Source organism: Hypanus sabinus, chromosome 7 (genome assembly GCF_030144855.1).
Source record: "Hypanus sabinus isolate sHypSab1 chromosome 7, sHypSab1.hap1, whole genome shotgun sequence".
NCBI lineage: Eukaryota > Metazoa > Chordata > Chondrichthyes > Myliobatiformes > Dasyatidae > Hypanus > Hypanus sabinus.
In genome coordinates, this window is record NC_082712.1 from 7,353,863 (window position 1) to 7,369,223 (window position 15,361).

General features: G+C 40.7%; 1 protein-coding gene across 2 annotated transcripts in view; it reads right to left on the reverse strand.

The window, feature by feature from the left end:
• htt (huntingtin) overlaps positions 1–15,361 on the reverse strand; it is a 264,099-nt gene that overhangs the window by 54,417 nt on the left and 194,321 nt on the right. For both annotated transcript variants that reach the window (XM_059974136.1, XM_059974135.1), the window contains exons 37-44: positions 13,991–14,113; positions 10,919–11,157; positions 9,443–9,585; positions 7,622–7,829; positions 5,601–5,739; positions 4,169–4,348; positions 2,073–2,249; positions 206–282 (exon numbers count right to left, since the gene is read on the reverse strand). In XM_059974136.1, the coding sequence (XP_059830119.1) occupies positions 206–282; positions 2,073–2,249; positions 4,169–4,348; positions 5,601–5,739; positions 7,622–7,829; positions 9,443–9,585; positions 10,919–11,157; positions 13,991–14,113 (1,286 nt within the window). The remainder of the gene's footprint in view (positions 1–205; positions 283–2,072; positions 2,250–4,168; positions 4,349–5,600; positions 5,740–7,621; positions 7,830–9,442; positions 9,586–10,918; positions 11,158–13,990; positions 14,114–15,361) is intronic.

Here is a 15,361-nt window from a genome sequence, read left to right on the forward strand (position 1 = left end):
AAAATAAAACACAGATCATGCAAACAATATCAGATCCAATACCTCCCAACCTGGACGTAATAGTCCAATGAATGCCACATGGAGATCATTCCAGAGTCTACACACAACAGCAGTTTTTTTTCATTCCCTTGGTAGCCTAATCATGAAGGCGTAATGCACTTCCATCCTTCCTCCCCAACATAAACTGGCTAAACAGATATGCTACCTTTGTGCGAGACAAGTGGTCTGGAGGTATCGCTGAATCCTTTCCAACTCTTCAAGTGGCACTTGGGCAACACTATTCTAGATGGAGACAAGAAGTATTCATAAGAAAACTAACAGAGAAGCACAAAATGATACATAAAATCACTTGATGAAAGTAGGCCAGTGGTTGTAATGGACATGGACTTTTCAAGTTCAAGTTTATTGTTATCAGACCATACAAGCAAACAAAACGGCATCCCCATGGACTACGGTGCACCCTCAAAGCATATCTCACATATACATATACACATATGTATTCACATATACATATACTTATATACAGTAAGTAAATAAAAATGTAATTCAAAGTGCACACAGTACACAGCAGAGGAAAGCAGGCCGTTGTAGTGATGAGACCTCAATGGTGGCAGGGTACTCATTAGTCTCACACCCTGGGGGAAGAAGCTGCAACCAAGTCTAGCAGTGCTTGTTCTGATGCTCCTGTACCTCCCTCCTGATGGCAGTGGGTTAAAGACATCGTGGGATTGTTGGTAAGGATCTTCAATTTTTAAGACCTTGTAACTGAATCTGCAGACTATTCTGAAGCTCCAATCGGGTTCCTACTAACCACCCTCTAAAAAATTTAGCTTATCCCAAGGTACAACTAATTCAAGTCCCATTTGCCACAATTTAATTTCCACAGATGCTGCCTGACCAGCTGAGTCTTTCCACCACTTTCTATTCTTATTTCAGATTTCAGGACGAAGGAATAAATTGAATTCAAAACTGACTTAGCAGAAGCCAGAGAATGGTAGTGGATGATTGCCTCCCTGACTGGAGGCTTGTGACAAGTGGTGTGTCAGTGAGATCTGTTATTGCTTCAGAATCAGAATCAAATTTATTAACACCGGCATGTGACGAGAAATTTGTTAACTTAGCAGCAGCAGTTCAATGCAATACATAATCTAGCAAAGAGAAAAAAAATAAATAAAACATTATAATGAATAAACAAATAAATCAATTACATATATTGAGTAGATTATTAAAAATGTGCCAAAACAGAAAGACAGTATATTAAAAAAAGTGAGGTAGTGTCAAAGCTTCAATGTCCATTTAGGAGTCGTATGTCAGAGGGGAAGAAGCTGTTCCTGAATTGCTGAGTCTTTGTACCTTCAGGCTTCTGTACTTCCTACCTGATGGTAACAGTTGAGAAAAGGGCACGCCCTGGGTGCTAGAGGTCCTTAATAATGGACGCTATCTTTCTGAGACGCTGCTCCCTAAAGATGTCCTGGGTACTTCGCAGGCTAGTGCCCAAGATGGAGCTGACTAGATTTACAACCTTCTGCAGCTTTTTTCGGTCCTGTGCAGTAGCCCCTCCATACCAGACACTAATGCAGTCTGTCACCTATATCAACAATCTGGACAATAAACTGGTAAACTGGATCAGCAAATTTGCTGAGGACACCAAGATTAGAGGGGGCATAGTGTTCAGCAAGGAAAGCTATCAAAGCTTGCAGCAAGAACGGGACCAGCTTGAAAAGCGGCAGATGGAATTAAATGCAGACAAGTGGTTTAGGAGGATAAACCAGAGTGGGACCAACACAGCGAACAGTAGGGCAATGAGGAATGTGGCAGATCAATGGGATATGGGAATACAGAACCATAATTCCTTGAAAGTAGCGTCACAGGTAGATAGGGTCATAAAAAGAACTTCAGGCAAATTTCTCTTCATAAAACAAAGCTCTCTCAATCTTATTTATATCTTTCCTATAGGTAGGTGAGCATAACTACACGAAATACTCCAAATTCAGCCTCACCATCTTATACAATTTCAACATAACATCCCAACTCCTGTACTCAATACGTCATGATGAAATTCTAAGCTTTACCTGTAAGCTTTCAGCCAAAAGCATCTCAACTCGACGGCAAGCCAGCGTGTCCACCATTCGTGCCAACACTCGGAAAGGAGTACTGATGAGCTTGTCGATGTACAGTATCAAGACTGCACCTGACTGGCTGAGATGGATTCCCTCCAAGCACTGCAAAGTCTTCTTTAACATAGTTGGCTGGGGGAAAGGGAGAGAACATCTTAATGCAGACAATACTGGAACATGTTGAACTATCACATTGCTTCAATGGGGCCACTGACCTTAATTGAAAAGTTATAGAGAAAGTTTAGATTTTTTACACATACGTCAAAACATACGGTGAAATGCATCGTTTTCATCAACGACCAACACAATCTGAGGATGCACTGGGGGCAGCCTGCAACTACTGCGTGCCACCAGCACCAACATAACACACTCACAACTTACTAACCCATACATCTTTAGAATGTGGGAGGAAACCGGGAGCACCCGGAGGAAATCCATGTAGTCGCAGAGAGAACATACAAGCTCATCACAGACAACGGCAGGAATTGAATCCTGATCACTGGCACTGAAGTGTTACACTAACCGCTACTCTACCATACTGCTCAGCTTTAAAAATAAAGTGCTTAAATATATTTTTTTCACCTTAATGCTTTTGCTTAACCAACTTTTTAATTACATTCATTTTCAACATTAAATTATAATCTTTATAACAACTTTTAAATAAGTGAGCATGAGTGATGTTTAAAAGCAGTTCACTCATTGGCAGCTGCAAGCTCCCTATTAGACCCATGGGGATACTAATCCTCACTGATGCTGCCTGACCTGCTGAGCATTTGTTTTTATTTTGTATTTTCAGCACCCCCTGTTAGGTATTGCATGACACATCTTCAAGGACTCATCACCATACTCACAGTCCAAGGCTGCTATATGGTAATAATACTGATGACTTATGTGGGTTTTTTTTTCAATTCATGATCTCAGTATTATTTAATTTGCAGTTTGTCTCCTTTTATACCTTGGTTGTTTGTCTTTCCTTGTGTTTTTTTTTTTGGAGAATCCATTGTATTTCTCTATTTTTCCTGCAAAAACTATACACGATATCACAACTATATGTGCTGTGTGTGCTGTTAGTAGTGTGCTTTGCACCTTGGCCCTGGAAGAATGCCATTTTGTTTGGTTGTATTCAGGTGTATGGTTGAATGACAATTAAACTCAAGGTAGCATAGGACAACATATATGTACTTTGGTAGTATATTTGCTTTGAAATTTGAAGATCTTGGTGGTCTTGTTAACAGCATCAGCTGAAGAGAAGCATGTCCTTACATTCTTCTATATCAGACCAGAGACCATACTAATACTGATGTAGAATGCTTTAGACCCCGAGGTAGCATAAGGTGACATCAGTAAGTATCAATTGCTTATGGCCTCTCTCCTCCACTCTGGGATGACAGTATAAGGGCTAGTTGGATTGCATCACCTCCAACAGCCCAAGTTTAGTCCTGACCTCTGGTGTTGTCCACATGGAGATTGCACATTCTCCGGTGACAGCACTGGTTTGCTCCATGTACCCCAGTCTCCTCCCACATCCCACAGTTGGCAAATTAGGTGCTTATTGTAAATTGCCATGACCGTATAGGGAAGTGACAGAACTGGCGGGGTTCAATTCAGGAAATTCTTCCTCTCAGTCATCAGATTTCTGAACAGTACATGAATTTACCTCATTATTCATTTTTTTGAACTGCTTATTTTGTAAGTTAAAGCAATTTTATGTCTTTGCACGGCAGATGCCACAAAACTACACATTTCATGTCATAAGATGATGATAATAAACCTGATTCAGATTTGAATGGGGTGAATGAAAATGGGATTAATACAGAAATGATAGAGACAATGGCCAGTATTGCTCATTTGGCCAAAGAGCGTTAAATCCATCAGTGCCGCAACTACAAACTGAATCCAGTTCGACGAGCCTATGGCAAACAAAGAACCGAAATCAGCTCTTTCTTGGTGAGAACAGCTTAGTTGCCCAGTACCCCAAAACCAGTTTCCCTAATTGAGTGGCTGAGTGATTGAGCTAACAGCTTGCACATCTGATAGAAGATTCCACTTACTGTCGCAAGGTTGTCACACCGAGACTGGATAGCTTGAATGAAAAGCCCACTGGCAGCAGAATTACGATGAATAGCACTGATGAAGTCTTGCACTGGTGGCTCATGAGAAAGATTGATGAGATCTTGAACATGATTGACAATCAGCCAAGTCAAGTGCTCTGAGTCGTGGAGATTTTGACACTGTAACAACAAAAGGCAGAAATCAGATTTATTAATTATTCAGAGACACAGCACGGAAACAGGATCTTCCAGCCTATTTGACCCACATTGCCTAATTACACCCACGCCCCCCCCATTAACCTACTAACCCATATATCTTTAGAATGTGGGAGGAAACTGGAGCACCCAGAGGAAACCCACAGGGTCATGATGAGAATGCACAAACTCCTTCCTAATAGCATGTCTGTAAGCCAGATCGCTTACTTTGTAATAACATGACACTAACCACTACACTACTGTGCTGCCCAGTTTTATCACTCAATCTTTGGCTCAAACTGATTTTCTGAAATAATTTAAAACATGTCCATATAATCATCAGGATGTAATTGACTCACTTCTGTTCCTATGAACAGTTAAGGAGAAAGGCCAAGAAACTAGGACTACAAGAAATAATCATTATAACTCAATAAAATGCTGCAAAATATACAAAGTGCCCACATTTAAACCAGCTACAGGATACAAAAGGTGATCAGAGAATTATAAATATAAACGTCTATACAAACAAACAACTGGCAGAGCAACCCTAGGACAACCAATGGCCCACTGTAGTGGTGTAATACTGACGTGAAAGACTATGGAACAATGGAGTTATTCAATGGAAGTCCAACAGCTTACCTGTCCTTGTACCTAACCAGCAAGACGGACAAAAAAGAAACAGATTTTATACAAATTACACTTGTGTAGCACCTACTTGAAAACCACTGAGATACTGAGTGAGGAAATTGACACTGTGTGGCTTGCTTTCAAATAACTGAATTCCAAGTTGAAAAATGTACATTTGATTCTTTATTATGAAACCAGCAAAGATGAATGATCTTGTGTAGGGATTAACGATATAAATAGTAACAAAGTCCGTGTAATAACCAGGCAACAAAAAAATCCAACCCGTGATCAGTCCATCATGAACCAAACTAACGAGGGTAATGTGTGAATACGCAACTAAACTCATTTACTTCTACCAAGCCCAAACTAATGTGACAAAGTACTGTAACCCATAATAAAACATGCAGCACAAAATCCAATACAGACAGACAGAAAATAGATACGTGGCTCCTCCAGCTTGTAAAAGGCAGATTTGTTCCCCTTTTCTGGTTCCATGCTTTGTGCCATTAGAACACAAAAAGGTGATCTGAATTCTGTGAATGCAGTGCAGTTTCTCTGAGTATGTTCATTAATATTTCATTTCTTCATAAGAGATTTTAAATAACCTTACCACATAATCGCAGAAAAGAATGAGAGCTCCTCTTCGAACGATTTCCCTATTGCACATGCCCAATTTAGAAACAGATTTGGAATCTCCATTTTCAGATATCTGAGGGCTCAGCAGCTTCGTACTCGACAAGCTGTGTCTCCTGTGTTTGAGGAAATAAAAGACAAGAGATATCATAACCAAAAGAGATTCTGCAGATGCTTGAAATCCAGAGTAACACACACTAAATGCTGGAGGAACTCCAGTATCTATGGAGAGGAATAAACAGCCAAGGTTTTAGGCCAAAGCCCTTCATCGGGGCTTATTTTTCTTTTCTTCCAAAATGAAATCCCTCTACAAAGCAGAAGTTCAGGCTGTGAATACCAAAAACTGTTTTTCTTCTACATAATAAATTATGTGGCAAGGAAACAAGAATACACAATTATTTAAGAATTCCCTGGGCAGATGGGGAAGAGGGTGGACCTGAACAAGAGAAAATGACATGTGCTGAAGATGTCATGTTGGATAGAGGTGATGCTATTCCTACCGCACTGCCTGCTCCACTCCACAACCATACTGAGCACCAGTTTTGCTTTTGTGTTCACTGAAATATTCACTAAACACCGACAACAATTGTTTTACATTGAAACACATACAAAATGCTGGAGGAACTCAGCAGGTCAGGCAGCATTAATGGAGAGGAACGAACAGTTGATGCTTCAGGCTGAGATCCTTCATCATAACTGGAAAGGAAGGGGGCAGAAACCAGAATAAGGTGGAGGGAGAGGGAGGAGTACTAACTGGCAGCTGATAGGTGAAGCTAGATAAGGGGGAAGGTGAATGGCTGGAGGATGTGGGAGGGATTAAGTGAGAAGTTGGGAGGAGATACGCAAAAGAGGTAAAGGCCTGAAGAAGAATATTGTTTTATATAGTGCCTTTGACATTGCAAAATGGCACAAGGAAAATTATGGACTGAAAACAATATGGCCAGCCAAAGGAGATGCCGAATCATGTAATTTCTTTATTCTACCATTTAGACGATGATACAGGAGCTTGCAAGCCCCGATGACCAGTCTCAAGAACAACTTCTTCCCCACCGTTATCAACTTCTGAACCAATCACCTTTCACATCCCTTTCCCAGTGGTGCTGCCACGTTCTCCGTCCCTTAACTTTACCTCTTTCGTAATTAAATTTTTTTGCACTACCTGTTCACACTACTTTACTTTGCACCAGTGTTATTTTTGTGCTCACTGTATTTATTGTAACAACGTCTCAGAGTCATTTACCACAGATACTGGTCCTTCTGTCCATGGCAACAAAGATACCCAACCTACCTGACAGCATTTGATCCACAATCTTTTTTCTATATTGCTTATTCATAAAAAGCAAGGAATCTCACTGCATTCTGCACAGGTACATGGATTGGGGGGGGGGGGGGGGTATGGAGAGTTATGTTCCAGGTGCTGTCGATGGGACTTGACAGTAACAATTTAATATAGACTAGAAGGACTGAAGTACTTATTCCTGTGCTGTAGTACTCTATGATTCTCAAAAACAATAAACTATAATAACACTAATTTTCCAATTTTCCTGTATTTTAAAGGAGACAAAGAAAGGTGAAGAACCTTCAAAAGGAATTCCAAAGCTCAAAGTTTAGGCAGCTGAAAATTCAGGCACTTCACCACCTGCAGGCCTCTCCCATTGTAAAATCTGTCCACTTTATTCCTACAATACTCGGACTTTTCACACCCAATCGTAATTCAGTGCAGCAAACAGTTACTGCACAATATGAATCAGAGATCTAACGGGAGGTACCGCAGGTAGTGTAGCTGTTAGCGCGATGCTATTACAGCTTGGGCACTACAGTTCAGCATTCAATTCCGGTGTCTTCTGCAAGTTTGTACACTCTTCCTGTGAGTGTGTGGGGTTCCTCTTACGCTCTAAAAGACGTACCAGTTAGTATATTAATTGTTCATTGTAAATTGTTCTGCACTGCATCTCTAAAAACAAACTTTAAAATAAACCTGTCGTTTCCTTCACTTACTTTGGTGTCTGATGCACCTCTGACCACCAGCTGTAGTTTGTGTAGTTAACGAGCAGCAAAATCTGGCACCAAAGTAACACAAGAGATGGATGAGTGGGGATGATGGTCTGAACCAAGTTGTTCAAGGTCTCCAGTGTGTAGAAGCTCCCATCACAGCCATTCCCCATAATCAACTTCGTGGCAGCAGCAGTGATCCTTCTAAACATTCCTGAAAGAGAAACCTAGAATTTCTATGCTACTCCTTTCACTTCACAGCCAATTGAAGTACTTTGAGAAGTAAAATAACTGCATTCTTTTAGAAGGACGGCACAGTAGTGTAAAAGTTTACGCTATACAGAAGAAGACTCTCCAACCTTAAAAAGCATTGTTCAGACTTCAGCTGGGGTACTGCGGGAATTCTGGTTACCAAGCTATAGGGAGGATATGACAGCACTGGACGCCAGAGAGGGTGCAGAAGAGATTCAGCAGGATGTTACCTGGGATGAAGTAGCCGAGTTTATGAAGAGAGGACGGTGAAAGTAGATCATTTCTCCATGGTTAAAAGGGGTCATGATTTAACTTTATGAGGTACAGAGAGACTGCAGGAAGTGTTTCCCCAGCAGTTAGATAAAACTAGTGGACACAGCTTTAGGATAAGTGGGAAGAGATTCAGAGTGGATATGAGGGAGGCCTTCTTTACATGGAAAGTGGCAAATACCTGGAATAGACATGCTCAAGACATTTGAACTGCTTAGACCAGGAGGTTCCAAACCTGGGGTCCACTGACCCCTTGGTTAACAGTAGAGGGTCCATGGCATAAAAAAAAAGTTGGGAACCCCTGGCTTAGGCATAAAGGACTTTTGAACCAAGTGTGGGCAAGGTGGTTAATAGTAGCATGAATGAGTTGGGTTGCATAACCTGCTCCCAAACTGTATGATTTTATGATTCAATGGTGGAGTACTCTGCCAGTATTGGACAGGAAATGTCAGCCTGTGTGAGCCTGTTAAGCAGGGCCCAAATCCACAGATTACAGCAGCACCTGTATTTCACCTTTCAAACGAGACATTAAAACCCAAGCAGGTATTACAACTGGAACAGGAATGTAGTAAACCTGGTTGAGGTTTAAATAGGCGAAGTCGCCTCCTTGAGGTGCATGCTTCTGTATGATGGCTCACGATGATGCCGAGGCTTTTTAAGGCATTGGTCAGAGTACTGTGGGGAATTCTGGGCCCCACATCCAAGAAAGAATGTGCTGGCTTTGAAGGGGTTCCAGAGAAGGTTCACAAGGATGGTCTTGGGAATTAAAGAGTTAATGTACGTATTTGAAGGATTTGGGCCAGTACTTGTTGGAAATTAGAAAAGTAAGGGGGGGGGATCCCATTGAAAACAGGTGAAGATTGAAAGGTCTAGATAGAGTGGATGTGGAGAGGATGTTTCCACATAGTGAGAATCTAGGACCAGAAGACGGTCTCAAAATAGAACATCCCTTTAGAACAGATATGAGGGGTAATTTCTTTAGCCAGAGAATGGTGAATCTGTGGAGTTCAGTGCCACAGACAGCTGAGGAGGCCAAGTCATTAGGTATATTTAAAGCAGTGATTGATAGGTACTTAACTAGTAAGTACCTCAAAAGGTTCTGGGCAGAAGGCAGGAGAATGGGGTTGACAGGGATAATAAATTAGCCATAATTAAATGGCAGAGCAGACCAGGTGGGCCAAATGGCCTAATTCTTTTCCTATGTTAATGGACTTATAAACACCAAGCTAAATATTTGTCATTATTATTACTGCGGATTTATGCCAACAATTTCCATATGTTCAGGGAGGACTGGCTGCTCATTACCTGATTTGAAGATGTGGATTAAGCACATCAGCAGTGTGCCAACCTGCTGGCAGTAGAAGGAATGCTGCTGTTCACTCATATCCACCCTCAGCTGCTTGTTCACAATATCCTCAAGGAGGATGCCCACCAGCTGCAGCAGGAACCTGAACAAAAAAGACGTACAGTCAGCTTCCCAGTGGAAGATACATCCAGAAAAGATATTACACATTCAATTTAGAAAGCACACGAAATTGTGGACTTTGTAAAGAGAGTAACAGTGGACCAAAGCAAGGGAATCAAACTTCATAAATCACTAGAGGAACTCTGTAGGTTGGGCTGTATCGATGGAAAGGAATAGAGAGCTGACGTTTTGAGCTGAAAGCTGTTGCTGGGGCCGCTCTTGGTGCACTGTGTACAGTTTGGGTTGTCATGTTATATAGGAAAGACTTGGATGAACTGGAAAGAGTGCAGAAAATGTTCACAAGGATGTTACCAACACTAGAGGGCCTGAGCGGCTGGCTGATAAAAGTACAGATAAAAATTGGGATTGCTTCCCGTAAAGCAGGTAATGGGGTGGCAGGGCAGTATAGTAGTTAATGTAACTATTACAATGCCAGTGAAGTCACTGGAGTCTATAAGGAGTTTGCACATTCTCCTTCCCTCTAACCACGTGGGCTGCCTCTGGGTGCTCTGGTTTCCTCCCACTTCGCAAAGGCATACAGGTTAGTAGGTTAATTGGTCACGAATATAATTGGGTAGCACAGATCACTGGGCCAGAAGGGCCTATTACAGTGCTGTATTGCTACATAAAAACAAAATAAATTGTAAAAAAATATTAAGGATAGATTTAATTTAAGCTAAAGTTCTCTGATCAAACGTGATCGTCCATTGTCAATGGGGCAATACTTAAGAGATTAAAAATGTAATTAGCAAACAAACCAATGAATAAATGGGATGACTTTTGCCATAACTGGATGAAGTGTTGCAAATAATCTGGAATTAAACCAGGTATCTTTTCCAATGAACCAGCTGAAGCAAAAACAGGGCAAACCGCTACTTCCTGTACAAATCCTCCCAACTTACATCCCATATGGATTGGTCATCGGCAGATGGAATGAAGGTGAACAATCAAGGGGACTCTAGGGTTTTCATGCACAACAGTCTCTGGAGCTTACAAAGAATGGTGTGTGAAACAAAGAGCGCCTTGTTAATGAGAGAGGTCAGATGAGAATGGCCAGAGTGGTTCAAGCTGACAGGAAGGTAACAGTAATTCCATAACCGCATGTTGGTACAGTGGTGTGCAGAAGAGCATTTCTGAACACAGAGCACATTGAACCATGAAGTGGATGGGCTGCAGCTGCAGAAGACTACACCAGGATCCAGTCCTGTATCTAACAGTAATCACTGAGTGTATTCCATTAAATCACCAACTACAAAATACTTTTAAAAAAATCTATTAAATGACTATATAGAGGTATACAAGATGACAACAAATACCTTGCAAAAGTTTCTTCAGGCAGATGTTTGTTCTGCGTCTCTTCGTCCTGCTCCACTGATGGCACTGTTTGATTCCCTGGATCCCTCAACCTACTGATGTTCTGGCAGGAAATCAAATATGGGGACAAGGATAGTTCTTGAACCCGTGACAGGACAATATCCTCAGTGGACTGAGAAATAAGTACCCGCAAGATAGCAAGGATGCCGGATATCCAAAGCTGAACAGTTCCGACCGATACCTGAAAGAGTGAAAGATGGGTTTCACTCAGTTTTTTCCTTAAGCTGCAGAAACACAGATTATGGAAAAAAAAACTGAGGGGGTACTAAAAACAAGAGAGCATAGGTAAAGAGCAGAGGCAAGATTTAAAAGGGACATCAGGGGCAGCCACTTCACACAAAGGGTGATGATTATTTAAGTGCGAGCCCAGATTGAAAAGATCCGGGTGTCAGGGCTGGAGGTGAGGGACGAGCCGGTTCAGCTCGCTGCTCTGCAAGATGTACTCCTCTCTGCACTGAACTGAGGCCGTGGCCTGCAACTAATGGCCTCCTGGATCGGCTGCAGTGATGACTGGCTTCGTGGCTGTGGACTCACTTCTGTGAAATTCAGTTGTTTGCTTGCTTTTTTCGGTTGCACAATTTTTCTCCCTCTGCACATTTGGTGTTTGACAGTCTTTTTAAAAAATGGGTTCTGTTGGGTTTCTTTGCTTTGAGGCTGCCTAACATAACAAATGTACTTTGAATTTAGAATGAAAGCCGTACGGTATATTGAAGAGTAGTGATTGGCATAATGCTTTTGTCCGAGATTAGTTTGTATACATTCTTCCCACAACTGAGTTGATTTCCTAAAACCAGTCTCCTCCACATTCCAAGAAATATACGGGTTAGTAAGTTGTGGGCATGCAGTGTTGGCACCATAAGCACAATAATCGTGGGCTCCTCCCAACATAGGTACAGATTGTGTTGGTTGTTGATGCAAGCAACATATTTTACTGTATGTTTCAAATCTGCATGTGACAATAAAGCTAATCTGTCACATTTATTGCCACTGACAGCTGTGCAGGCCAAGTCATCAGGTATATTTAAAGTGGAAGTTGATAGGTTCTTAATTAGTAAGGGCTTCAAAGGTTATGGGGAGAAGACATGAAAAATGGGGTTCAGGGGGCATTAAGATACCCTTAGACTGGCATATAGATGATAGAAAAAGGAGGGCTATATAGGAGGGAAGGCGCCAGTCTGATTGTAAGTGATTCCACCACCTCTTCTGGCAGTATATTCCAGATACCAACCACACACTATGCAAAGGAACTACCTCGCACCTTAAACCTTTTATTTTAGATAATCCTGTTATGGGGGTGAAAATGTGACCATCTATCCCGCCTATGCCTTATGTTGCTGTGTGTCACTTGTTAACATAGAAGCACAGTACAGGCCCTTTGACCTATTATACTGGCTGACCTTTTAACCTACTCTAAACTCAATCTAATCCTTCTCTCCTCCATGGCCCTCCATTTTCCTCTCATCCATGTGCCTAAGAGTTTATTTAAATGCCCATATTCTACAGAACGACCATGAAATCTAGTGTACGTACTCCTTATATACTACATAATCTTAGATGCTTCCATCAGGGCACCTCTCAACTTCCTTCACTCAAAGGAAAACAAGCCTAGCCTTTCTAATTCTCCCCATAACTGAAGTCCAATCCAGGCAACATCCTGGTGAATCTCCTCTGCATTCTCTGCAGCACTTACAATATTGAATGAATGAATGAAATTTTATTTCTGTCAGTACAAACATAACAAAAACATAATTTTCAATGATATTTCATAAAACAAAATTAAATAATAAAAATCTTTAAAACAGACCGAAAGGGTGTAGGCTGAAGCTGCAGCTTATTACGCCTACCCCTCTTACTTATACAAAAACATATTTGACGTCAATCATCACATCAAAACAAATAATGTTCATAATCTTTTAACACAAAATCCAATTCCAAGTATCATTTATTTACATTACTACCATTCATTATAAATCATGTATTTTATATTTGTTCATTAAATTATTTTTAAAATAATTTTTTAAACTTAATAGGTGTGGTGCATGTTTTTAAATTCTCACTACGACTGTTCCATAGATTCACCCCTCTGACTGAAAAACAATGAGTTTTTACATTTGTTCTTATTCTTTGTTTTTGAAATATACACGTTCCTCTCAAACCATGTTGACTTTCTCTCATTTTAAACAATCTTTGGATACTTTGTGGTAACTGTCCATTTTTCACTTTATACATAATTTGTACTATTTTAAAATCTACGAAATCTCTAAATTTTTAAGAATAAATAGTGGATTAGTTGGCTCATAATAACTTGCCTTATTTACAATTCGAATGGCTTTCTTTTGGAGTAGAAAAAAAAATTGAGTTTGGTACGCAGTTTCCAAATATTATGAATTTAGTTCTACTTAGATTCAGTGATAAATTGTTAGCATCAAACCATTTCCTTATAATTTTTAGCTACCAGTTTTATAATTTTTGTGTTCAGTTCTGGTCACCTCAAAGGATGTGGAAGCTTTAGAGAGGGAGATTTATCAGATGCCTTATGAGGATAGGTTGAGTGAATTAAGGTCTTTTCTCTTTGGAGTAAAGAAGGATGAAAGGCAACTTGATAGACGTGTACAAGATGATAAGAGGCATAGATTGAGTGGACAGGCAGGGTGAAAATAGCTAATACAAGGGGGATAATGTGGCAATTGTCCAAAAAAAACAAATTTAAGTCAGGAGTTCAAATAATGGAAGCAAATTGCATTTATGTAATACTTTTAACCAAGCAAAACACAGTTTCTTCAATTGTGTAGTCAGTCGAAGGCATTAAAACAAGAGAAAATCTGCAGATGCTGGTAATCAACAGGCCAGGCAGCGTCAATGGAAAAGAATAAACAGTCGACGTGTCAGGCCAAGACCCATCATTAGGACATGTGGGACAGGTGAAGTGGGTTTTTAGAAATACACAGCAGAGACGTTTCAGAAATGAATTCTATTTGAATTCACAAACTTAAACCTTCAGGTGATGATCTTACCAGCGTAAGAGGCATAGCGAACATACTCTTGAGCAGCATGTCAACGGGTCGCAAAGAGGAGGGTGCGACCGTCTCAAACAGGGTGTTCAGTACTCCCAAGGCCTCGTGTGAATCAAGGTGCATCTACAACAAGAACAAGCAAGAAAGCACAAATTAAACTCACTGTTTCCCGACCAACTCCACACCCAAAATACACAGGAAACTTACGAATTTAAATGCAGGCATAAATCCTTTTCAATCACAGGCTTAGATGTCGTCATTGACATTAGTTGTGAAATCTGTTATTAAGTGGCAGCTGTACAGCGCAGGTGTAAAAATGAATGAAAAGACATACAGGTAGTGTTAATGGGTCCATGGACTGCTCAGAAATCAAAGATGGAAAGAAGCCGTTAGACCACAAGACACAGGCATAATATTAGGCCATTTGGCCCATCAAGCCTGCTCCAAATCAACCATGGCTGATTTATTAGCCCTCACTATCCCATTCTCCTGCCTTCTTCACATAATCATTGACACCCTCACTAATCAAGAACCTATCAACCTCTGCAGTAAATATACACAATGACTTGGCCACCTCAGCCATTGTGGCAATGAATTCCACAGATTGACCACCCTCTGGCAACAGAAATTACTCATCTCTGTTCTACAGGGATATCCTTTTCATTTTGAGGCTGTGCCCTCTGGCCCTAGACTCCCCCACCATAGGAAACATCTTCTCCACATCCAATCTACCTAATATTTCAATATTCAATAAGTTTCAATGTGATTCTTCTACTCTCCCTCATTCTTCTAAACTCCAGTGACTACAGGCACAGAGCTATCAAACGCTCCCCAGACATTAACCCGTTCATTCCCAGAATCATTCTCAAGAACCCCTCCTCAAGACCCCTCTCCAATGCCAGCCATTCTTTCTTAGATAAGGTGTCTAAAACAGCTCACAACACCCCAAGTGCAGTCTGGCCAATGTTCCTAAAATGTTGAAGCTCAGACCCAGTTATACTTATACATCGCACGTTTGACTGAAACCTCCTCTCCTAACACCAACCTGATACATGACCCTTCTTCTTCCTCTTACTTGCATCTCCTCCTCATAAGTCAACAAACATCATCCCTTTGGATTTTCCTTTCTGAATCACTTTGTTTCATCAATCCACTTTCAAATGCAGCCTCACTTTGCTTGTAATTCAAGTGTCTTATTATTCTTTAATTGACTTATAATTCATTAAATTGTCTTGTAATTCCCCATCGGTGATCTGTCCCCACAGTCTATGATTCACCTTCAAAGATTCTTCATCTCACATTCTCAATATTTATTGCTTATCTATCATCGTGATTTTTTTCTTGGATTTTTAAAAATCTTTTGTATTTGCA